The sequence below is a fragment of the Macaca mulatta genome, chromosome 12 (assembly GCF_049350105.2).
Source record: "Macaca mulatta isolate MMU2019108-1 chromosome 12, T2T-MMU8v2.0, whole genome shotgun sequence".
Taxonomy (NCBI): Eukaryota; Metazoa; Chordata; class Mammalia; order Primates; family Cercopithecidae; genus Macaca; species Macaca mulatta.
In genome coordinates, this window is record NC_133417.1 from 117682032 (window position 1) to 117709145 (window position 27114).

General features: G+C 36.6%; 1 protein-coding gene across 1 annotated transcript in view; it reads right to left on the minus strand.

Annotated features, from left to right (window-relative positions):
- Positions 1–25949, minus strand: part of ERBB4 (erb-b2 receptor tyrosine kinase 4) — a 1186765-nt gene extending 1160816 nt beyond the window's left edge. Inside the window, exon 1 of the mRNA XM_015110887.3 lies at positions 25228–25949. Within this exon, the coding sequence (XP_014966373.3) occupies positions 25228–25309 (82 nt within the window). The 5' untranslated portion in view covers positions 25310–25949. The remainder of the gene's footprint in view (positions 1–25227) is intronic.
- Between the last annotated feature and the right edge of the window lie 1165 nt (positions 25950–27114).

Sequence of the window (27114 nt, forward strand, 5' to 3'; positions counted from 1 at the left end):
GGAGAAAAAATATACATATGGATATTGAGTCAATATGATATAGGTATTTTAAATAGGTCTGTGTTGTCGGGAATGTGTAATTTATGCAAAAATATCTAGCACAGAGCCTGATTCACGGCAGAACCCAATAAATAGTATTTAAAACTGTTTGCGTGTTTTTTGTTTTGTTTTGTTTCCATTTCTAGGCCCTCCTCATTTCTTGAGCTCCCACAACAAAGCCCAATACCTTTCTGAGGAGTACGGCCTAAAATGAATTCTCTCTGCAAAATTCTCAATTCTAAAAAGTATTTTACTTGATATTTTCCTATTTCATTATGCATATATCACTGACTATTAGGGTTGTCAAATACTAGTTTGACAGGGTATCATGCACCCTGATTATAACACACATAAATTTTCCTTATAAGTCCATAAATCAAATCAGCATATCAAATACCATCAATTATTTTAAGAATAAAATGAAAGAGAAAAAAAAAGCCCCTAGCAGAACATGAAAGTTCCTGTGGCCTGTTTCTACGTTTCATCCTCTTTCTTTGCACCTCTCTGACATCTTTATGCTTTAATCACTCTAAATAAATTGTCCAAATTACATCCTGGGATTATTTCCTTCAAAACTATTGTTGCAGTTTCCCCTATCTGGAACATCCTCCACATCACTCTTCATCTAATTCTTATCATCTTCGTAACTCATTTCAGAAACTGTCTTACCCAGAAGAGTTTTCCAAACTTTAGTTATACTAAGTTATTCCAGAGTAACTTGCTTACCATTTACCATAAAATTTGGAAAGTATCTATTTTTGCATCTGTCTTCCTCACTAGATTCTTTAATATACTCCTGATACCTTCACTGGTATGGAAGTAGCTATGCAATAAGTGTGTGCTGAATGAAATGAAATTAATTAATTTGTTTTGTATACTCAGCACTCTAAAATGGAATGCTAAAGACAAATCTCCTAAAATAATGTGATAATAAAAAATAGCATTAACAAGTTACCACCTTTATAAAAAATACAGTAACATTTCACAAGCATTTACAGTTAGCGAAATGTCATGCTAAATACCTTATACATATTTTCAATTTAGCCATCAGAACAGTCCTGAAAAGTAAAAGCATCTTCCCCATTTTAAACATGAGAGTGAGACACAAAGAAGTTAATTAAGTTTTCAAAGGCCATACAGCTAGCAAGTTCCAAATCTGAAACTTGAACTCAGGTTTGTCGACTCTAAAGTGTATGTTTTAGTTACTATACTCCAAAATAGAGACGATTTTCCACATGCTACTTTATTTTTTACCCATTTTTAATAAGAAGTGGTCTTAGAAAGCTCCAAGTCAACTAAATTTCATAACAAAACAAAACGAAAAACTGCTTCTATAGACAGGAGAAGACATGATAGCATTTTGTTCCAATTCACTTTTTTCTCACTGTATTTAAATTCTTGTTTGCTCACTATCAACAGTAACTGTGTCAATGCATTGCCTGAAATTGTTAAAAAAAAAAAATGCTTCCCTGCACTGTGATAAAAACTTCCCAAAAAACTATTGTCAACGTATTACCTTAAACAAAATGCCCAATTTTTCACATGTAAAATGGTACTTTTCTCCTTCCCCCTTAAAAGTAGAATGTCAATGATTACATTTGTTACAAAGAAAGTTGACAAGGTGCTTAAAAGTAATGATATAAATGTCTGTAAAAGTTACACTTTATTGTTTAAATATTATCCTGTATTTACATAATTTTTCAGCATTATTCAAATGCATTAGTTGTCATATATACCCATGAAATATTATATACATATATCAACTCTAGTAATGTGTGTTAAAATAAATTCATTGCTAGGCTGGGCACGGTGGATCATGCCTGTAATCCCAGCACTTTGGGAGGCTGAGGCGGGTGGATCACGAGGTCAAGAGATCGAGACCATCCTGGCCAACATGGTGAAACCCCATCTCTGCTAAAAATACAAAAATTAGCTGGGCATGGTGGCATGCACCTGCAGTCCCAGCTAATCAGGAGGCTGAGGCAAGAGAATCTTTTGAATCCAGGAGGCAGAGGTTGCAGTGAGCGGAGATCACACCACTGCACTCCAGCCTGATGACAGAGCAAGACTCCATCTCAATCAATCTATCAATCAATCAATTCATTGCTACATTGAGAAGTAAACTGATGCAAAAGGAAAAACAACAGAACAGGGAGAAAGCAGCAACATGGAGTCAGTCACAAATACATATTATTGCAAACATTTTATTATTTTGAAAGATTAAGTTTCCTGTATGAAGGAAAAATGTGAAAATATGTTTAAAAGGAGTATATAATATTTAATTTCTAAATGTAGTCATAAACATTCCCTGATTTATATAATAGGAAATATAAAATGATAAAATAGAAGTGACTGCAACTTCATAAATGTCAAAATCTGAGTATGAAGGAAAGGAAAGCTGAAACGCTTTTGGTTATGTGTGCATATGGCTCAGTGCTTTGACTCCACACTGACCACAGAGATTACTTGTTAGGGTGAAAGTATTAGTTGATGCAAAAACATTTTCAATATCAATTCATCACTATACAGTTAAATAAATTATTATATTTAGCAATTCATATGTGACAGCAGGTTGAATTTTTAAAAATTCTTAATCCTCACATAACTGGTTTGTAGTCCACAGATTAATTGAACATTCAAGTTTACAAATTTGAGGAAAAAGGAAAGAAAATCTTTTTATTTCCTTTTCAGTACTAAATTTTAAAAAGATATAATAAACTTAGAAAATATAAATGTTTTAATAGAATCTCAGAATTCATGCTATCATATATAACAATACTATAAAACAGATATTTTAATTCAATTAAATTAGAGTTAACTCACAGTATATATAATTCTTAAGACTACTACATCTGAGAAATAACATTTACATTTCACATATCTCTATATGAAGATAAAAAATAAAAAAGATCCACTTGTATATTGATATTCAAACTATTCATTGATATTTGTATTCACCTAAGAAAACCTAAATTTTAAAAAAATTGAAAAAAAAATGTTGAAATCAATTGTTAAATGGGTAGTAGCAGAGCAAATTAGTGCAAACTTTATTCAGGGTAATGAACCATTAAATACCAAACACTTAAATTCTTAGTTTTTGACCTTGCAAATATTTATTCTGAGGAAATCATAATTATGTGTAAAGATATAACTAAAAAGAGTTCTCTCCAGCTTTTTAAAACATAAAAGAGCAATTAAAAATGAAAAATAAAACAACAAAAGCATACAGGGCAACATTAAAGGAAGTAAATAAACTGATTTCATATAATTCTAAAAATTGTATCACTAAATATGTTAGTCCAAATAAGAATTTCAGAAATTAAAATATGTTTGGGGTATAAAATATGTACAAAACTTGGTTGTTAAACATAATAGAAAGCATATCATTTTTGTAAGAAGTACTGTAGACACACACAGACACATATACTCATGTGCACATCAAGAAAGTATTTACAAACACCTGCAAAATGTTATTAGTGCAAAGTGTTAGTAGTGATTTCTAGGTGATAAGATTACAAATAATATCTTCATTTTTACGTATATGTATTTATCAATATTTCTGAAATGAATATATTAATAATCACATAAAATTTACCTATTAAATGTACAAAATAAATCCAGTGTAAGAACTCTAAAGTGAGCTATTATTTCTCCTACATTTGTATGGAGTAATTGTTTGGGCAGTAGAAAAATGTCAGACAACATGAGTTCCAGTCTCTGCCACTGACTGGCAACCTATTCTTAGGCAAATAACATCTCCAAATCTTACACTTATTTTCTGTAAAATAAGATAACTGGAAAAGATGATCATATTAAGAGCTCTTCCAGCAAACAGTCCCATGTCTCATATATATTAGAAACAGAGCTAACATTAAAATGTATTTAACAAAGTGACAAAATAATCTGCAATCTCATTAGAGTGTGTTGAATTCATATGTTTATGTTTAAAATCGCCCAGATGTTGTGGATAAAGAGTTGTTGCTGGTGGTGTTTTGTGAATAGCAAATGTATTAAACTGTATAGACTTGATGTGCCATATAGATTCAAATAATTGAACTAAGAAGCAGGGCCAAATATTCTTGCTCTTTGTCTTTGTACATCAGGCTGTCTGATTTCACTGCTATGCAAGGCCTGTGAGATACTGAACAAATGAATGTCTAGGCAGAATGTGTTGAATGTCTAGGCAGAATGAACTGAATTTCACTGAACTATGTTTGCATGACTTCCACAAATTTCAAAGTGAGATAACTCTTAGTAAAGGCTTTAATTTCAGGCCCACAATCACCACAAAAGTTTTCTATATTCTCTCCACAACGTCTGTTCAAAGCCTTAGAATAAAATAAGAGTTTGTGAATTACAGTTGAAATTTGAAATTACGAAACATTTTGAAATTTTCATTGAGAAAGAATTTAAAGATATTAACTTTGATTTGCTCTACAGCATATTGCTTATTCTTCCTTTTTATATCCAACATTTCAATGTTTACAGGTAATGGCCTGTGTTAGAAAGAGTAGACAGCAACGTGAAGCAGATGGTATTGTCTTATCCTGAATTACAGAAGTTTAAACATACATTGCCATCCTTGTCCAGAAATGGTATTTGTAATGACTGCATCTTTATATTCAATCGGTAAAACCTTTTCAGTACAATATTTGGCCAACTGATGAGTCATTAATGGAAAATTATATAGAACTAAGGGACATGGCAAAAGACTGCTTACTACATTCCCACTACACCATTATTAACAATGACTATCTCAATACTTAAGAGTACAAGGGTTATTTACAATGTGTTGAGTGGTAAGTTCAATATAGTACAAATAGTCAGTTTAAACTCCCCCTTGTTAGTGTGAGAGTGACTGCATTCCAAGGTTGCTCTTTTCTTTCATTCTCTTCTTTCTTCTTCTCCCTCCAGCCATGGAAATAGAGTTCAGTTATTTCTGCATGGATGCAAGGTGAATGAGGCTGTCGCTTCTCCTTGCAGTGCTAGTTATTACAGGTCACTGACACAATACAGCTATTTTTTAATGAAAAAAAATGTTATATAGCATTATCTCACTTACTTGGGTATCTGAAAGGAATGTGTGGAGTGTTATTTATTTATACTGAAATCTGCAAACTGAGAGGCATCATCTTGCTTTCAGGGGCCTCCTGCTGGCAAAGTGAGCAACCTTGTTATTATAAGAATTAAAATCCTGTACACTGTATGAAAGAAAACACATCACCATCCTTCAGAGTAAAGTTGTGCTGATTTTCAACCTGTAAAAATACATTATTCTAATATAGAAAAACTTAGAAAACTTCAAAGTGTTATTAATATCACCTGTTGAGGCTACCTAGCATTCATTGCTCTCAGCTACAAGATACATATTTATAGTTTCTGATGAAAATGTCAATAAATCTATTTAACGTGACTATAAATCAGTCTAAAACACTGTAAGCTAATTGATAAGGAACTGATTTTTCTAGATAAGCACATATCAACTTGCAGTTTTCAAGGGACATAGACAGTTTATACATAGAAAAATAACCTTGCAAAACATAATTCTAACAATTGTCTCTGATCTCAATCATGAGAGTAATTAGTTCTTCCTTCATAAAGCCTTCACTGCAAATTATATTCAAGAATGAATGTTATGTCTCAGTTACAAATTATATAATTTAATCTCAAAATTTCCCAAGACCCATTTAAAAATCTTGGGAAATAACGGAACACTTAATAACGTCAGGGTTATTAAACATCCTTCAATATTTGCATACTTGTAAAAACTATATAGCATAGCAAAAGGTACTAACAGAATTGCCATGATGCATGAAACCACTGAGAATCAAAATATTTGTGTACAGATTAACCATTTATGGTACCAGAAGCCCCTATTAGAAAAAATTTTGATCTTTTTCTGTGAAGATCAATCTTGACAATCTACTTCCACTTAATAATTTCCAAAGAGTTTAGAAAATAGAAAGCCCAAGTTGTTAAATGCACTTAGTTAGAGTTTAAATATGGGAAGGGGAGGGGAGGAATAAGTACTGTGTTGAGATAATATCTGCTAACACACTATCTCCATCCAATATCTAACTCCTTCTGAACAAACAGTGATTCCAGGGAGAAAGCAGGGCAGAGAGTAAATGTTAGGTCTTGGGACCTGAATAGTTGCATGTCAGGCAATAATCCTAGAGAAGATTTCTTTGTCCTGAGACTACTCCAAATAGGGATTACAGGCAAAAAGGGCAGCTGTTATATCATCTACCTGAAAAAAAAAATGTTATATGGGACTACTACTAATGCCATCCTGTGTGTACCCAGAATCATATGCACTGGTGCTCCTAATCAAGACTTCTGGTTGGGAAGAATGCAAAACTTACAAAACCTAAACTGCTTTTCTACACTCTTTTCTCAAAGCACAAATAAATCCAGAGAGGCTTACTAGCCTTCTGAGAAATAGAATGTAGTATAGATCTCAATTGTCCCTGAATTGTTTCTTAAAAGTAAAACAAATTCTATTTAATTGGAATGCTTAAAATATCTTATTACCACTAGAAAAGTGAGAGACATGATTCAACTTTGAGTTACAAGTTTTATATTAATATAAATACACTAAAATTTAATCAAGCAATGTCTACAATTTCCCAATTATCTTCCTGGAAAAATTGCAAATCATCATATTCTTTTTCAAGAATTATTGATGGCTACAGAGGTCTGAGTAATATTAAAGTTACTGTACAAAATGATAAAGGATAAATAAAATGGCTGTTAGGCGTGAACACAGGGAGGGGAACATCACACACTGGGACCTGTCAGGAGGTGGAGGGCTAGAGGAGGGATAGCATTAGGAGAAATATCTAATGTAGATGACTATTCAGCCATTAAGAAAATGATGAAATTGTTTCACTTGGGGCAACCTGGGTGAATCTGTTGGACATTATGTTAAGAGAAATAACTTAGGCACAGAAAGATAAATACACATGAAGGAGCTAAAACAATGAGCTCATAAAAGTGGAGAGTAGAATTTTGGTTATTGGAGGCTGGGAAGGATAAGGCAGAGGAGAATATAGAGAGACGTTGGTTAAAGAATGCAAAATTACAGCTAGATAGGAATAAAGCTCTAGTGTTCTGTAGCAATGCAGAGTAAATATGTTTAATAATTTATTATATATTTTCAAAAAGCTAAAAGAGAAAATTTTGAGTATTCACAATTCAAGGAAATGATAAATGTTTGACTTGATGGATAGGTTAATTATTCTAATTTAATTATTATACAATGTATGCATGTACTGAAAAATCACTCTGTATCCCATAAATATGGACAATTATTATTTGTGATCAATCATTGGTTAAAAAGAATGTCCTAGTCATGCTAAATAATATAATAAATGGAGGAAAATCAATTGTATTGATTTTAATTATAGTTTAATATTCCAATTTATCAGTTTGCAGTAAAGTAAAAAGTTGAGTTGAAACTACATGAAATCTTGATCCCATTCTAGTTCAATGCCTGCATCTAAAACACACTTAAAATTTAAAAGGTTATTTGCATGTAACAATTATTTTATTGAGTTACTATCCTTGCATGTAAAGATTTTGGTAATTCAACTGCTACATTAAAAGGTTTTTATGGTTTGTCCCACAAACTGATGGAAATCTAACCACACATCCCCACTGCCCATATTGTTCTGGAGCACCACCTGTCAGCTGAATAAGATAATGACATGTGGTGGAGCTTGCACACAAAATTTCTACCTATCTCTCAGTCTAAAAATAATAGCCTTCATTTTTAAATTTGTTTTTACGTTTTGCAAAAATGAAAAGTTCACAGCATCCTTGAAAGTTTCCACATCGGTTGATAGGAGAAATAACTTTTTAGAAATTCTAATCCACTAACTGTAGGGAGTTTGAGGTTGTTGCAAAAAAGCAAGCAGTCAACTATAGAAGAGCAGAAATCGCCCTTGCCATTAGCGATACCTTTTTTAAGCATGTATGGTTTTGTGGCACACCAATGTTAATTACCAAGTGGACACCACTGGCATAGCTCTGTGAATTTAAAAGTTTATGATGTCATGCATAGCCTTTACCTAATTCCCTAATAAATGTGAAAAACCATAATATAGGGAAAACATTTAATAATCACAACAATTTACAGATTATCTTCTATGTGACAAATTCTGTCAGTATTTGTATATAGATGTGGAGGATTCTGCTCTAGCATGCAGAAATTTTTTGAAAAATACATTTGGTCATACATTATTTTAGTTGTGTCCTATCTTGAAAAGTTCAAATGCCTATAAAATGTAACATAAAAAGTTATCTCATGAATTTGATTAAAAACCATTTTCTCTTGAAGGCACTTTAAAAAACAATAAGGATGAAAGGACAGAGGATTTGAGTTTGCCAGGTAAACATAAATCTTTGGAACAAAACTGTCTCTCTAAGCTCTTTTTTTAATACCAAAACTATAAAAACAGAATATGAAGAAAAAAAGGATTTGAGAAAACTGCCCCTCAGAGAGAGCCAAATTCTTCCCTAAACAGTCTACTTAGAGTGCTCATGACAGTCCATGTGTACAATAATTCTATAAACCATTATTATATCACCTGTTTATATTCATAGGACACACAAAACTCAAGTTCAAATTATGAAAAAGAGAAAGTTCATGCTCTTTTCATATTTAATGTTCTCTAACTGTAAATTTATGATGCTTCCTTTTTTGCTTTTAACTGCCCTAGTTCTCTCCTACTACTACTATAGCATACAAAATACAATTAACATTTATTGAGCACTTACTATGTGCCCGATGCTATTTTATATGCATTTATAAGCATTTTGTTTAACCGTCACAATGATGAGATTAATATTAATATTCAATTCCCTTTACAGATGGGATGATTGAAGTTTAAAAAGATTAAGTAATTTACCTATACTCACATGGTTGATTCAAACCTGCACTATTTAAATTCTTGGATTCCTCTATATTACTCCTTGCAATATTTTACTTCACATTTTCAATTTCAAAGAGTTACTGCAATGGTTACTTGATTTGAGGTATTATAAATGTAATGAAACCACAATGTAAAAATAGAAGAGTGGCATATATTGTTAATATACTTGATCCCGTTTCCATATTTGATATATTCACAAGTATTCGTGGTTATTTAGTATTATTATGAGTATCAAGCAAAATCATTGTTAATGGCCTAAAATACTTAAGAAATTCACCTATGTTACCAGCATATTTCTTAGGAGTTTTCATTTATCGTCATATATAAAATGTTGATATTTAGACTGTGAATTTAACAGGAGCCTAGGCATTGCTGATCAGCCACCTGCACAAGTGTGGCCCTTTGCAAGTTACTTAATCTCTCTAAGCTTCTGTTTCCTTGTCTGTAAAATAAGGATGGTAGTGTCCATATTGTTAAGATCAGGTGAGATATTGTATGAGAAGTGCTTAGCACACTTCCTGGTACAGCTGGCCTCTTAATAAGTATTAGATGTTATGATTTCTTGGCTTTTTACCAATGAAGAGTTAATTTTTGATATACAGAAGTTTATAACAATTAAGATAGGAAAAGCACATTAAATTATTTAAAGCAATAAGTAAAACGTTGAATAGCTTGAGTCGGAGACACTGTGACATATCCAAGAGGAGATATCCAGCAGGCAGTAAGGTTTAGAGCTCTGTATAGGAGTAAGAGCTTAGAAATAATCTACACAGAAGTAAGACAGGGGAGGGCATCTGGACAGTAAGAAAAAGATGAAGAGGACCACAGCCAGACAGAAGCATTGGATAGACTTACTTTTTGTTGAGTGCATTATCTTTATTTATTGCCTCCTTAAAAATAGACAACTGAAATCTAAGTCTAATATACACCCAATAATAGCCAAATTGATTGTTAGACTATTGCCTCTGTTGAGAAATAGCTGTGTGATTTGTCCAATGATGTAATTGAGTCTCATTTTCTTTACCTATGACAGAGGATTAAGACCATCTACCATGCAGGTTTAAGGAGGCACCAGAGGTAATGCATAAAAGTACCAGCACAGGGCTTGGAGCCTCCTGGCATTAAAGTGGACATAGACTGTAGAAAGTGAGGAGAGGTGGTAGATCAGAAAGCCTAAAACAGAAGGTAGGATATCACAGAAATGCAGTCTTCATATAGGGGAACCAAAAACAATGTTAAAAGAATGGCCACAAATGGAAAAAGCAAAGCATTTTATTTAGAAGGTTTGTAGTGTAGATCCAAAAGTGGTAGTAAAAGAGATTGAAATGTCAAAGATCTTAAACTATTTCCAAAGCTGACTAATAAAAATCTACTTTATTTGTAATTAGGTCAGGCATGCATATGTACATCTATCTTTTTATCTCCTTTTGATTTTCAATTCCCCTAGGAAAGTGCTTCTCTTTTGCTGTTATTTCTTAACATTTTATCTCCCGGCCACAAATGCAGGCCCAGTTTTCTAAATTCCTGCTGCTCCTAACTATGGCCCCACCTTCTTATATATTTCTCCTTCCAGTTTAGTTAAATCAGTATTTAGTTATAAACACCTGCTGGCATAAACTGAGGCACAAAATGTATATAATTTAAGTTTGCATGCTTATATTCTCTATTGTTTTTTAAATTGAGAATGATTAATTGGTGATAGTATAATGAACCAGAAGTGTGAATATTTAATATGAAGACTGTTAAGGAAAAAGCAAAATATTTATTTAAGAATGACAATTTTTTAAAAAATCCTTCACAAATCTACTAATCTATGAAGAGCAGGTAGGATGATGAGGAGCAGATGGGGCGGGAATCTTAGCTTCAGAGACTTGAAGGATGGGTTTAATCTGCTCTAATTTTTAGAGGCTATGAAAAGATACTTGGGCACAGTGTGCTTATGACAGGTTCTCAGAAATCACAGAACTCAATCCTCACCCCCAACATTGTGGACCAGTTGTTCCTCAGCTGCCTCACTCATTTCTTATCATCATAGAAGAGGTTAGATCAGAGCTTACCACCCCACACATGAAGGAACTCACTAACTCCTGGGACAGACCATTCCAACTTTGGTTAGCACTAACTATGAGAAACTCCTTGATAGTGTTTAACTGAAATCTGATGCCTTACAATTTCAAACAGCTGTTAATGTTTCTGTTCTCCAAGGCTGTACAGAACATTGCTAATCCCTCTTGTATGTAATAGTCCTCCGTAGCTATTGAAGACAGTTATCATGTCCCCTTCCCAAGACTCCTCTTTTCCAGGCCTGGCATATCTCCTTATGTCTTTAATCATTCTTCAAATTAAATAGTATGCTATTATTCTGTTGTAATATGAAATTAAAAAAAAACACGTCAAAATCTAAGTTACCAAAATTATAATAAAGCTGACGTTCACAGTTTCTGTAATATTGTATTTTAACTTTGTAAAAACAAAAGTTTTCATTTTAATTTTTTCCTCTCCTTATCTACCACAAATGAAAAGAGTAGATGTAGTGACCTCCAGGGACAGTCCCATATCTAATACACACACCTGCTGCAGCAGCTAATACCTTGCCAGATAACCATTCATTCTGACTAATCATATGAGCATGCGATATAGTTATTACCACATAGACGATGGTCATCACATATTCAAACTATTGTGAGTACTTGCAGCCCAATTTATAGATATAAATGACCCATCAGCACTCATACTCACTCTTGGGAAAATGTATAGCATTTGCTTTAAATGTGGACAGAATGCCCCTGACCACATACTAAATTACATGGGTGATTTTCGGCCTCACTCATGTGATTTTCTCCTAGGCTACTTCAATATGTGGGCAGTGGCATCCTGTCTATCGTGTTTAAGTCATTTTTTTTAACTTCAATATCTATGCTGTGATACACTTATCTCGGAAAAATGCATTTCTCAAACTGGCTAATACTTAATTGTGGCAAAGTTACTCTGACACTGTTCATATTTCTATTATTTTAAAACACTTATGGAAAAATTGTTATTATATGTAACAGTAATATTTACAGTATTTAGTGACTGTAATGTCAAAGGCACATTAGAATGGAACATAGCATATGCCAGAGAAGATATCTGAAGATCCATTATTGTGTCATGCATTAATTCTTTGCCTGTTTGATTGGGTTAAGTCAGAGAAAGGGGTTCCAGGGAAGGTACCAGGGAAACTCAATTATGTAAAACAGCATTTCAATGTTTTAACCATTAGTAAAATTGTAAGAAATGCACTACTTGAATATTAATCCTGGTATGGGATATACTTTGTTTATCATATACTACACAAGGTTTATGGAAATCTGAAAATGTCAAAAAGAGGCTCCATATTCCTAGCAGAAAGAAAAAAATAAACAGTAAAGTTATTTTTTCTATATATTTGAGTACAAAGGCATTGGAAAACATTTGACCTTGACTGGTTATAAAATCAAAGATGTCTTCAAGTTTAAAGCATCCATGTGCTATCAGCACATGTACAATTACTGAAAACCTTAATCAACAGACAAGCTATCTGAAAAAAATTAACCTTGAAATAACCACTGGAAATATGATGAGATGAACAATTCATGAATGAGAATTATTCTCTACAGTGAACTTGATTATGGAGAATATAGTCTGAAGTCATGACAAATCCTTAACAGATATATAAATAACATTACAACTCTGAATACTCTACAATTCACTGTGCTACAAAAGGCTGTTAGGAAGGCATCTTGACATTTCCTAATACAGATATTATTGTACAAATTCCAGGTTTTCTCTAGAACCACATTTCCACAAATATTACACATCTGGTGAACATTTTCTCACACAAGTTTAACCTCATTAAGAAATTTCACTAAAGTTTACTCTGTTAGATAACACTTTTTCCAAAGACCAAGGTTCTGAGTTTTGTTTTAAGCAACTTCCTGATTATTACAGTGGATTCTATTCTGTTGGCTCATCTGGCAGGTGAATGACTACTTTCAGAATATGAAATTCTACCAGATTCAAATCACAAAATTATCATAAAATAATGGGATTTCTTACTGACTCACAAGTAGTAAAAAATCTTGAATACCAAAAGTCCACTATATATGTCCTTGAAAAAAAACTATTTTTGATATTTTGACATATAGGCATTTTATTTTCTGCAGATCTGGAACAATTGAAATGTTTTTGGTTCTCCTTTTTTTCCTTATTAATAAATCTGCCTTCACAGAGCTCATCCTGCCAGTAAGAAATATGTTACTTACAGAAATTTATTTTTATGTAGCCTATAAATATTGAGTGAAAGCTGTTAAACTGTGGGAGACAAACTTCATCTGTACCTCTCAAAGAGTGACTGAGTCCGTTTGTAGGAGTGAAATAGCATGTATCAGATCTAAATTTGCCAAACAAAATTAGCTGCATGCCATTCTATTTGTCTTATCTTTTTCTCTGGCTCATGGTGTGCTAATTCTGGCCACAAGCAATACAGTAAGAACAGAAAAAAAAAAAAAAAAAAAACAATGAATGCCCCTTTCACCAACAGTTGCATAAAATGTTTTGTCTATTTCAATTTATCTTGAAGCTTTTTATACTTTCAATTTTCATCCTGTATTTAGAAGAAAGAAAAGGGCCACTAAAGAATTATATCTGAATACCAATCACTTCCATTTCCATTAATTCCAAGTACGTTTTTAAAGGTTTCAATATATCACCAGGGACAATGGGCTGCTAAATTTGAAGTTAACAACTGGGAAATATTATTAACTGTTTAGTTGATATTTTTTAAAACTGTGACTTGAAATACTAATCTTTTTATTGCTTCTTAAATGTGTTAACATATTAGTTAAAAATATTACTAAAGATCTACACTCTCTATTGATTTTAACTGAAATGCATTGTTTCATTCATGGCTAGTAATAATATCTATTCTAGTTAAAAATTTTAAAATGACATTAAAATAGTTTAGGTAGCGAAACATTAGTGGATGTTAATTGTTTCCTCACCTATATTTATCAGTGTTAGCGCAACTGCTTTGCTAGTTGCAAAGCTGTATTACCAGAGTAAATATGTATTTGTAAACTGTATGGGAACTAAAAATTAGGAATAGAGCCATTTTCTTATTTTAAAAAATGGTCACATTTAACTTAGCCTGAGGGTAAAAGTCAAAGGTTGACTTTTATCCACGCTAAATAACAAATGATTAAAAATCCAGTGAGTCCAGTAAGCTATATTTCAAGGGGTAGGACCTTAATAATATAGCTCTTGTATATTCATACTGGCAGGGTTCCTTTAAATTACATCCAACCATTATAAACTATAGTACTGTGTAAGAGACAGTACTAAAAATAAACCATCTTAAAAACATGATGTCAAGTAAATAGATCTATACCTGGATTAGGCACACTCATATTTAAAGAGAAAATATTCTAAAAATTATATAGTACATTATTTCATCCAAAGATATACCCAGATAGTGATTTTACACTACATAATATTAAGTTGGTGCAAAAGTAATTGTGATTTTTGCCACTACTTTTGCACCAACCTAATCATTTTCTTCTCAAAGCAATGCATTCTAATAACAGACACTAACTACGTGCACTAGAAAAAAATTCAAAAAAATGTATTATGACACCCAGAATTCACAGTTAATGGAAGAGCAATATTACTAAAATGTATAATTTTCAACAATAGGCAGATTTACCACAAAGTTTCTAAAACAGCTTCAGCTTCAGAACCCATCTATTGTACTGGTGCTTCACAAGACCTTGCACTTAATTTGTATTTCTATTTCAATATTGTTTTTAAAGAGGTTCCCCAAATTATATAAATGCAGATCCCCAAATCTTGCATATGCCCCTGATTCGAAGTTTTCTCAAGATAAGGCTTATATGACAAAGAAAGAAATCTGGAGAATACAATGGAGGAGAAACTACAGAGTAACCTAAAGTAGAACTCCTTAACTGACAGATTTATTAGACAAGTTTCTTCATGTGGCTATAGGGAAAGCAAAAAGAGCTGCTGACCTGAAGGCAGAAGATCTGGCATGCTAAGCATCCCTTTCTTGCACAGTGGGCAGGTAGAGTGGAAAAACCACACCTTTGAGAAGCATAACTAGCCTCTGTCACCGTGGGAAAGGCATGCAAGAGTCTGAGAAGCAGAAGGCAGAGCCAGGCTCTCAGGACAGGACAGGCACGTAACTGGACCAGAATAGTGCACCAGTTAGGTTTCACCCTTACATACTACTTTATATCTCTAGTCCCTCATTTACAAAACAGGAGCAATAATCCCTGTCTCAAACTTTCTTCTCATGGATTCTTAAAGTGAAAAAAGTCAGGAAAGTTCTAAAAGAATTTCAGACAAGTTTCTAATATCTCCATTTCCAATTTTTTCATTAATAGATTACTCGGCAGACTGTGAGGTAATTTTAAAAGTTACATTAACTCTTTTAGGCAAATATAAAATTAAGGTACAATTAGTGCACCCTAGTGGCCTAGAAATATTGACAGTTCCTTAGAATCTGGTAACCTGAAAAGAAATGTCTAGAAGTGCATTTTCCCTGGTAGACTCTGACTCTATAAATAATATAATCATTTCAACCATTTGCAGAACGTAGAGTGAAATCACCTAAAAGAGCAACTAAGAGAATCCCCATCACCTCTCAGTTCAGTTATACTGCAAGTGCTTCCTTTATAGGCTCCTTTTAAAATGGTAAGCATGTCTAGTTGTCTATTTTAAGATATTGAGAAATCTTAGTTATAACAAAGTTGTATTATCACATATATCTAGGAATAGAAAATGCCAGATTCTATCTGGAACCCTTTTTCATGAAATACTTATTAACATTTCCCTGAAGGCAAATATTCCTCCCAAGAGTCTGCAAAATCACTTAATAACATATTTTTATACTGTGTTTTATTGGCCTCATCTATTCTTCTTTAAAAGAAAAAGCTGGCATCTTGAGCTTCTTATATTTCCTCTTCAGTTCCTAACATGGTCCTGAAATACACTGGTGGATCAGGGCATTCTTATTGCTTAAATTGATTAAACGTTTTAATGGCAGATAAGAAATAGCAAAATAGCCATTAATATTAAAATACTGAATTATAAAATATTTACATGTTTAAAAATGGTATCCACATTCCACATATATTTAACTTGCCAAAAATAAAACCAACAGAAATTGTACCATAGTACGGGTAGACTCTAAAAATGGGCATAGGGATGAATGATAGCATCTTAGAAACACTCCACTTGAAGAAAAACCCTAGGAAGCTCAAGAAAGCAACTAAAGAAATTTGTAGGGTAAACATGTCCAACATCTATTATTAAGAATTTATAATTGTTATTAGAACGGCTTACTTTGTGCACTATATGGTTTAATTACAAATAATAAGCATCCATGAATGAGCTTAAATTGTTCCTGCAAATGTATGCTATTCATTCATGTAAAAAAATATTTTTAAAGAGCTTATATGTATGCGGCACCACATTAGTCTCTGCAGAGGATAAAAACTTTGGTACTTAAAAAGTCAAAACTATTGGTTGGTTTGATTAAATGCCAGATAAGTGATATCGAGAAGGACTACTGGCTAGGGTAGTCAGTGAAGGAAGATGTAACAAAGAGGTATAATTTAAAGTAAAACTTAAAAGATTCAAAAGTTTGGCCAGGTAGAAGCACCAAGTAAGTCACAAATTCCAGGAAAAGGGATCAGCAAAAGTAAGGACAATAAGCAAGGCAGAGTCATGAGATACTGACTAGGTTAGTCTGATTTTTAGACAGAATACATGTTAACAGACTCTATGATGGATTTAAAAGGAAATAGAAGACAGTTTTAGCAGGCTTTGAAATTACAAAAGGGATCCATGAAAAGTTTTAGAATAAAAACTAAGATAATATTAGAAATGGTAATCTGACAGTGACAAGAAGGAGATTTTAGAGGTACGAGCGCATGAAAGAAGACGACTCATAAAGAGGATCTTGCAATAACCCTGCCTGATTTCTAAGGACCAGATGATGCTTACAAAAATCTTGGGGAGTAGATTTTAACATACCTATGCAGTCAACTTTCCTTTAAAACAAACTTATTTAAGTGCTCTGTTCTAGACAAAATTACCAGACAAAAGGAATTCCTGAAAATGAAAGTATGTGTATAAAATAAATATTATTCTGTTATATTTTTATTTGGTTTTCATAGGTCCCTATAGAAACTCATATTCTCACATTCTTTATGCCCACAGAGAAGCACAGGAAATAATGACAAAGATTTCAGTAAGAGTTTGCCTACAGCAAAATAGTCACTGCCACCCATGATCTCTATTAGGCATCCCCTTGATAGTAATGGGGACCCATCCTGAAATAGAAGACTGTGCCACTTATTGCTCAAGTCACAGCTATACTTGATATAGTCACAGAGCCTGGAGAATCTGTCATCAATTTTTTTTTCAGTCCTAACCAGCCATGAGATAACCCCAGCAGAGGAGAGAAAACAAGCCCATGCACTTTTTGAAAGCAGGTTTACCATCCCCACTTGTATTCGAAAGATTAACACGTGGATATCCACCTATACTAGAAGCACATGGGACCAGGCGTAAGTAAAGGTCAGCAGAGCAGTAAAGATTTAGCAGGTGAAACCGATTGTTTACAAGTCTAATCATTTTGGAAAACAAGAGTGTTTATTGCACCATTCACTTTCTTCTAACACATTTAAACTATGTTTCAAATGAAATATATTATAAATCTTCATTCGGTCTTGAGTCTTTTTAGTTTAACGCTCAGGACTCAAACTGGATCTTGCATATTCCTATTGGTGTTTAGTATGCTTCAGTAACCCCTACAATATTGGAAATAATGTGATTAATAGTAATGATCCTGAGTTACTTCTCATAGGAGAGGTTTAATGATATTGCACAGGAAGTTTCTTGGTGTTCATGTTAATCTTTTACGGGGGTCCACTTTCATTTCCAGTTTCTAACAGGAAGTGACTCTTCCTGCCAAAACAAGTTTCGAACCTCTCTTCTGTCACCCGGGCCCATAAGAATGCTTATCATGCCCAAGAAGGCTGAGGCACAGGAGGGAACTCAGCTACAACCAGACAGCATTAAGGTTAGGTCAAAAATAGTGCAAGGTCACAAGGCCCAGAGGTAGCATCTTACAGAACCCAACTAGAGGGAGGCAAAGGTGCTATGGAAATAAATTTATAGTCAGTACTTAAAGCTTTGCTTATGCACTTGCTCAAAGAATAGAACTGTCTTAGGGCCATTATGAAACAGCATGGTCCAACCAAGACAGTAAAAATGATAACCTTAGGTCCAAGGACGGGCCTAGATGAATCTGACGTATTCCCATGGATTTCCTGGTTAAAGGTCTCCACCAACTAATTGGTGATGAGGAACCCACTGTTGATCCTTTACAATCCATCTTATTTCAGCATTCATAGTATTTATTTTTAAAATGGAAAAAATAACCATTTTCTGCTTATTGGACATCTTCATAAAGCTCAGGTTTAAAAAAAAGAAAAGAAAAGAAACTCTTAAAAGTGCTATTATATACAGATAGTACTGTGGGCTCCTGTGTGACTTTTAGGGAATTCAAGATTCTATGTTTCCGTAGACCTAACCAGGTAAAGAAATCCTCTTATAGAACTATGTCTTTAAAAAGTGGCTTTATTTGTTCATATGCCATAACTTATCAATGCAATCAATGATTACTCTCCAAATATAAATTAAAGATGATCATGAGGATCCCACTGTCTTTCTTTTAGAAAGAACTACATAATATGATAATTAGGAGTGTAGATCCAATCCATTTGTCTTCATTTCAGTTTCTCAATTCTCTTTAATGCAACATAACCTTTTGTTTCTTTATTTTTTTATGTGTCAGTGGTTTTTCAAATACTTTGATGTATGCTACAGAAAATGATATTGGTGTCAGGAGCTGCCACTAGCTTATATTATCTAACTTCCTTGTGCTGTCAGTTTCCTTACCTAAAAAATAAGATGACTGGATTACATCAGTGGTTTCTAGTGCTGGACTTCTATGACACCAGTGCAGGAGAGTAGAGGCAACAGTGGAAGGAAAGTGAGGGAATGTCAATGGCAGGGGACTCAAAGCTGGCTTCTCCCTGCAGCTTAACTACACAGCTCTCTTTTTATTTTACCCTTTCACCTGTTTTAGAAACAAGGGCTATGCCTATGACTTGACTTGGAACAACAACAACAAAAAGAGATCCACTTACAAAAATAATTAAAAACCAATGTTTTTTTTCTAAAAATTTTAAACTTTCCATTTCTAATTAATTGAATTATTAAAAACATTCAAAATGTTAATAGCTTAGGCATGACTTTTAGCTACACTAATAAAGGTAAGGAGACTGAGATAGAAGCAAGTATTCTAATCCAAGATCACATAACAAATGATTGTATGAGCAGAACCCAAACCTCCTTTTATTTTAGTGCTTTATTCGCTAGCATCACACAATAGCAGGGCTGTTGCTGTACTACCCACAGCTAAGGCATGCACTATTCCTATCAAAGTCTATGTGGCTGCTGCCCCCTGGAGTTGTGCAAAGTGACAGGCCTGCAGAACAATTCAAAATGAAAATAACTCTAAAACAATTATTACATGCTATATAGCCTCTTTAGAATTTGTTACCAAAACATCCACATATTTCAACTCCATATTGTAAAAGGGGACAGCTTTCCTCTCTTGAAGAGTTTGTACAAATATAAAGCACTAGATTAAGTATCAAATGTGAAAACAAGGACGTGGCCTTAAAGCTTGATTACAGAATTAGAAAATCGGGCAATTTATTTAACAAATATTTCAGAATCACCAACAACTCAGAAAAAAAGAGACCATAGAACAATTCTGAAAATAATATTTTGGGGAAATTGCCCTCAAATACAAATGCCTTTGAGTTAATAACCTCTTTATTTCATTAGACAGGTACTCTTTTGACAGAGACAGTTTGCTAGAAAGTTTACATTATGTTTCTTAATATAGGTATACATGTTTTAGATTACATGTGCAATTTAAATTACATCTATAAAAACAATTTACTGGAATGTATCTCAATATTAAAGACTTTAAAGTCATTTTCACAAAACTGTACAGTGCAGAAATAGTGCATTACATGCATTTCTCTCTCAGGCAGAGAAGCCAAGTCACAAAGAGATGCAGTGAGTTGCTGAAGGTATTAAGAAACTCGAGGAACTGTCCCTGGAAGGTAGAAATCCTGATTTAAACCATGTGACTATGTCCCGTGTCCCATTTAACCGCAAAACAGGTAATTAAAGTCTCCCTCAAATTATGTTGAAGACATACAGTTTCAGGAAACATTGACCTATAATTTTTTCATAAAAAGGGATTATTTTTCATTATAAACTGAAAACTCCAGTCAATAGCTATATTAGAAATCATAAAAAGCAGGGTTTTAACTCTGACTGCCAATATTTATAATACTTCAGAAAATGAGTATTAGATAAAACGTGTAATTTGGTTCCATATGGTGAAATGTAACATAATAGAGCATCTCTAAAATGATATAACCTGGAGAAAAGTTGTTAATATGATTAAATTTTACCCTGCACAGGATACTCAGTAGATCACTGTAAAAGATAACAGTGGAATCTGCTTGATAATTAATTTCTGTAGAACAGCTGTAGGCTTGAACCTATAAAAACTAATTTCAGTATAAATATTAGCATCTCTACAAAGCAGCGTCTCTCAAAACTGGTAAAATTAAACAGAGCAAGTACCAACAAGTTTGCAGGTATCAGAAAATCCGTTTTGATCATTTATTTCATTTATGTTTTAGGCACTTACAAACTATACATGGATATCCAACAGCAGCAGAACACTATAATATAAAGCCAGAACTTCTGGCTATTTTTAAGAACATGTTAACTTTTCCTAATAACCAGCTTGATATAATACAAAAATAATACCACTTTAAAGCACTGCAATGTTTAAGCCATCCTAATTCAATTTATTGTCTAAAATATGCACTGTGCATAGCTATTAATCTCAAGGTGGCTCTAATCAAGCTTCAGAGAGTACTTAGAAATAGCACAATTCATTGCCTCACTAGCATTTTTTAAATGGCAGTGGTCCACCTTCTTTCCTTGGTCAAGAGTGGAAAAGAAAGAAAGAAAAAGGGTAAGAGGGACTTCTCTGTGGAAAGGTTTGGCCTTGGAGTCAAGGCTTTTAAGATGTGCCAGTGATCTTGGATCGATGCCTTTTTATTTTCTTTCAGGAATAAATCTGAGCAATGGAATGGCTTGCCATTGTCTGGCCAACCAGCCATATCAGATTTATCAGAAAGAATGAAAACTGGCTCAGAGGACTCCTGCAGTGGTTGAGTGGCAGGTTGCTGGGAAAGACATACACAAAAACAATGTACTTAGTGGTGGAAAGGAAAACATATATTAACACATGTAAACTCAATAAATACTAAGATGTAAAGAGAGAATCTATAGTAACAGAAATGGTGCATGCATAAGACAGATGATAAATAGTACTTCTATTTAAAAACCAAAGGGATGAAAGCTCATGAATACTAAATATTTGAATCCACTTTGAGGAGGAAATATGATTTTCCATCAAATAAATGCAAACTCTAAAAATCAGCCAATGCAAACTTACTGTGCTCAGGTTAGAATAAAAAATGCATAAATCTTCCACAAAGTTCATGCTCTGATAAATATTCTAATGTAATTTCTTAATTAAGACACATTTCCAGTGACTAAATGAAAATATATATATAAAGCAGTAAGTGCCTTGATTTTCAACAAAATTTCACTTTCTATGCATACATGATTAAAATAAATAAAAGCTGTTGAGTTTAACAGCAAAAAAAAAAAAAAAAAAAAAAAAAAAAAGGAATACTGATATAACCGGAGTCATTTCATCACAACAGAACATTTATAGTATTTCCAAGCAATTTGCAGTTATACTAATAGATATTTATTTATTTAGACACATTGTCAAGAAAAAAATAACACCTTCTAAAAAGCCCCCATATATATGAGAATTTCAAATTAAAAAGAAAACAGTGTACCCATAGATGTGCTTACAGTAAACACCTGTAAGAAAGAGAATTGATGCTTTTTTGAAAATATATTTAACACCATTTTCATGAATTAACTTTTATTAACATTTTTCTTCTCAAATGAAAAATAACCCCACGATTTTGGAGATATAATGATGTATCTTAAACATGTAAGAAAGCTATATGTACTTTTATAGAATGAAAAGCAAGACTGAGTTACCTGCAAAAAAGAAATGAGAACTGAACTTGTTCATTTATCTACTAAGGTATATAAGAGTACCACCTCAATACTACTATATATTTTCTTCAATACAAAGGTAATATTGATAACTTTCCATTATACAAGGAAGACATAAATTTTAGAATTATTCCTTTGGTTAGCAAAGGCTTTATAATTGCCATATAAAGGGACTTTGGCTATATGTCTAGATATAATATATCTAAAAATGCATAACTGAAAATGAGACAACGTCCTTTAGAATTTCTAAAAAATCACCTTCTCTAAAGCTGAATTTTTTCCAAGCAAAAGAAAAAAAAGGTCTTCTGTTACAATTATTTTAAAAAATATCTTGAAGATCTATACAACAGTATCCCCCTCCCTATATTTTTATTCTGTTCACATAGAGCAGTAAATAAGGTGCATTCCTTCTGCTTCTTAAGAAATTAGCATTTCAAAAATATGCCACTTTCCCCTGAACTCCAAGCGTGTCTAATAATGCGAGAAGCAGATTGTCTTCCCTCGTTTCCTTAATTTGTTTCATCTAAAAGCAATTCACTCAACATCTTGTCGCCCTCTGGCAGCTTAGTTTACTTATCCGCACTTAATTTCTCATTTGGACCAAAACAAACTCCTCTAAACTGCTACTGACTGCTAACCGCGAGAGGGGAGACGCGCAATATGTATTTAGTTGGGAACACACAGCCACACACATACATAGGCACGAACACACACAGCCTCACTCATACCCCAGACAGTAACTTGTTTTTATAATAGCACACTGCATTAAAACCAGCTGAACTTTCCCTGCCAGGTGCGGCAGGGTGGGGGTGGGGGAGAATGAAGAAAGAAGTCCCCGGGGCATTTACAGTTTCCATTGGATCACCTTAGTATGCGTGTTGCAATTATACCAGGGATGCACCCGAGAGTTTTTCTTTGTACGGCCCTTTCATCTGGATCACTTTGTGTTTTGAACAAGTGAGACTCGCCTTTGTGCCCCCAGAATTTCAAGTACAGAGTCACACACGGAACAATGGCACGCTAATCCTCGCGCTCTAAATGGGCTCACTTGTGGGTCTGACAATTCGCCCAACGAAACGAGAAGAGATGAGCGAGGGCGCGAGCTGGTGTCGCCTGAGACGAGGAAGAGGACAGCTGCAGAACTAATTTGGATTACATTCCTTGCAGAAATTCTGAAAAGGGCTTTTCGGCATAGCTCAACCCGGAGCCGCACAGTTAATACCAAATTGCTGCGGACTCGGAGCGGGGTCCCTCAGCGGCAGAGGCTGAACCAGCCAGCCCCCAGTAGGTCGCCTCGTAGAAATTCCTCTCGGCTAAGCCTGCATGTCGGTCGCCACTGCCTTTGAATGGGTCAATGTGTATAATCAACCCATTGAGGGAAAATATGAAGGGACTCGAAGTGGGGAGGGAGATAAAAAGAGATGTATCTAAGAGGCCGCTTGGAATGTCAAGTCCGTGTTGGTGTGATTCCGGGGGTGGCTGGAGCGCGGGACCTGGTATGCGTGAAGAATTTCGGAGTAATTGGGAGGGTGCAAACAGCCAGCACAAAACGCCGCACATGTGCCATTCGAAGGTCATTTTGAAAGCCTCGATGATTGTAACTTGTTGTTTACTAGGCAAAGGAGGCGGCGGCGGCGGGGGCGGAGCGGGAAAACTACAGCTTGCTGTTTCCTTGGTGAGGTCAGAAGGACACCCTCCGGGGGCCTAAAGCGCTCCCTATCGCCACTCCCGGGGGCTTTATCACCTCAAGCTACTTCCCACGCTCCAGTCACCATCCCCGAATGGTTTCAGAAATCTCCCTGGCTCTCCAAAAGGCACCCCTTGGCCGCATCAGACACCGGTCCTCCTCAGACCTCTCCCGTCCCACTTTCATCCCCAGGAAACTCAAGTGTCAGAAACTTTGAGCTTCCTTGCACTGCAGGTGCTGTCATTAGTCCTGCAAGCCTTGGCGCTCCAACCCCGCCGCGCTGCCTCTCGGGGTCAATTAGCCCTTTGCCTGCCCAGGTACCTGGGGCTCGAGCTCTCCAGCAAGCAGTGGCCGCGCACCCGCCGCCGCCGCTTGCGCCTCGGGTGGATCCAGTGACCCGCAGGCTCGGCAGCCCGGCCAGGCAGTAAACAGACAAGTTTGAAGGACTCCGGCCAATAGCAAGTTGAACTACAGGAAGAACTCTTCCAGGAGCCAAACACGGCAACCGACGGGAAGGCCCGGCTTCTGGCTCGAGTGTGCCAAGCCTTTTTTTTTTTTTTTTAAGAGGTCATGCAGGCGAGCAAGCGCCCCTCAAGTCAATGGGGCGAGGGCTCCGGGAAGCAGGCCGAAGAGGCCCAGAGCTCCAGACCCCGGACCGAGGCGCGCCCGCCCGCTGCACTCTTGCTGCCCGGGCTGGGTACGAGTCGCGTCTGACCCCACAAGGCTTGGGCGACTGGGGGCGCAGCGGCCGCCGGCAGCACACACAGGTGCAAAGCCCGGGTCTCTGAGCGCCACTCTCCACCGCCCTTCAGGCTTGGCGCGGGAGAGGCCCAGCCAGCACCTCCCCAGGACCCCGGCCCTCCGCGGCCCCGGCGGTGAGGGTTCCTCCCTCGAGGGACCAGACAGGGACAGGAGAGTCTCCTCTGACTGGGGATTTGGGTCTCCCATGTCCCGAACAACAGGCGCCACCAGAAGGGATCCCGCTTAGGCTCCCACACAAAACGCTCGGGAAAGAAAAACAGGGGGTTAAGGAGAGAAAAAAGAGGGGCTCAGAGTGATTTCTTCACGATAAAGCACAGGCACACATACAGGGTAAGTTTCAAATGGAAAGAGGGGCGACCGAGAGCCCAGGGAAGAAGTCCCGGTCGAGCGGTCCCTCCACGCCTCCCGGGATGGGTGAAGAGGGCGGGGGAGCCACTCAAGGCAGCCCCGCCGGCGGCGGCAGGTTAGGCGACCGGAGCGCCAGAAGGAACCCACCTGACTGAGAATCGCTGGGCTGGACGGTCCCCGCCGCCACGAGAAGGCTCACCCAGACCCAAAGTCCTGTCGCCGGCTTCATTTTTTGGAAGTCTCAGATCCCGTGCTGACAATTACATGTCCAAATGGCATATCCCCCTTTCGGGCACGCGGAGGAGATCCCCCAGCCGGGCGCGCGTGGGGGCGCGAGGGGGGCGGGCGCGGCGCGCGCGGTGTAGCGACTCCCAGGGCGGGCGACCTAGTCCGCGCCCGCGGGTCCAGGGCCGGGGCCCGAAGAGGGGGCGAGTGTGCGTGTGTTGGAGTGTGCTCGGTGTGTGCGCGTGGCGGTCCGGGCCGAACTGTGCAGTTATTTCCCCGCGTGAGCCTTCGCTTGCTCGCTGCCTCCTCACTTTCTCTCTCTCTCACTGGTTGGTCAACAATAAAAAAGGAAGGGGGGCGAAAGGTTTCCAAAAAAAGTTGATTGCAAAGAGGCAGTAGGTTTCCGGCCTCTCCCCGCAGCCGGGCTGTGTTCTGCTCCTTCTTCAGTTTCCTTGCACCTCCAGTCCAAATGGGGAGGGGAGCGGGGCGGGGGGAGCTTCTCGCTTCTCCCCGGATCCCGTCCTTCTTTTTCCTGTCAGCTTTCCTCACACTTGTCCGGCGGCTGCGGTAATTAAAGCTCCGAGCGTCATTTCCAACGCTCCGCGGTCTCCAGCTGCAGCCCACAGAGAAATTAATAAGACTCCAGAAAAAAAAAAAAAAAAGAAAAAAAAAAGGTGGGGGGGGCGGTGGGAATAAAACAACCCTCCACGCAACCAGGCAGGCTCTGCTCAGCCGCGCAAACCCCGCCCATGCTCTGACCCAACTAGCCACGCCCTTCTCCCCCGCCCCCCGCCCCAAAGGGAAATCTCATTGGCTCAGCCACTCCCCAAAATCCTAGGCCTCCGGAGTTGGGAAAACACCTGTCAGGGAGAGGGAGCAGCTTGGTGGGGGCAGGGGAAGCTGGATTTAAAGGGCTCACCGAAGCCATGCACTGAAGCACTCCTCTTCCCTCCCTGGCAGAGGCCTGGGACAGCTGGCCCGCAGAGTGGACAGACCATCGGAGGGGCGCTTACAGAAAAGATTTTTTAAAAAAACAAGTCAGCATTTTCTCCATTGTCCCACGGTGCTTATCTACAGACAGGACTTTCCCTAGAAATAAAAGAAAAGTCAACGTTGCTTTCAGCAAAAAGCCTCCGCCCGCAGCACTCTGCCACTCATGGTCCACAATTAGAAAGTACTTTAAAAGTGTGCACAGTAAGTAACTAGTAGCCCCTGAGGATTAGGTGGTGGTAGGGATATAATCACCGCCCCGCCTCCCGCCCCCAGTTATGCCATCTCTCCGGTTATTCCCACATTTCCAAACTGACCGACATTGAGCCAAACTAAAATTTCACATTTATAAAGCCATACCCTTTGATTTTTAGATTTTATGTTTTTTTCACCTTTGGAGTTCATTCTTATTAAGCAGATTCTAGTCCAAAGCCACTGATTTAATCTTAAAGGGCTAGAAATTGTCTCAACCTGAAAGTATTTAAGGAGGCCACATCAGAACATAATTAACCTTAAATGATTCTGCTTCTTCTACAGTAGACCCAGCTTTAGGCCCTTTCCTTGTCCTCACTCTGCACATTCATGGTCCCTAATCCGGAGGTCATTGCTAGTTATGAAAATCTCTGACCTTTTCTGAATCTAAAATATTCTGGGACTGGGTCATATCAATGTTCATATCCCTTGCCTTTTACAGCTCTGAAACCGCACCCTGGCAAGGACCAGAATCTCCTGGGGGTAGTAAGTTATTAGTTACTATTTGTACAGGCATTCTATGTATGAATCACTTTCCTTTTTTGGTTTTTCTAGAAGCAGCAAATA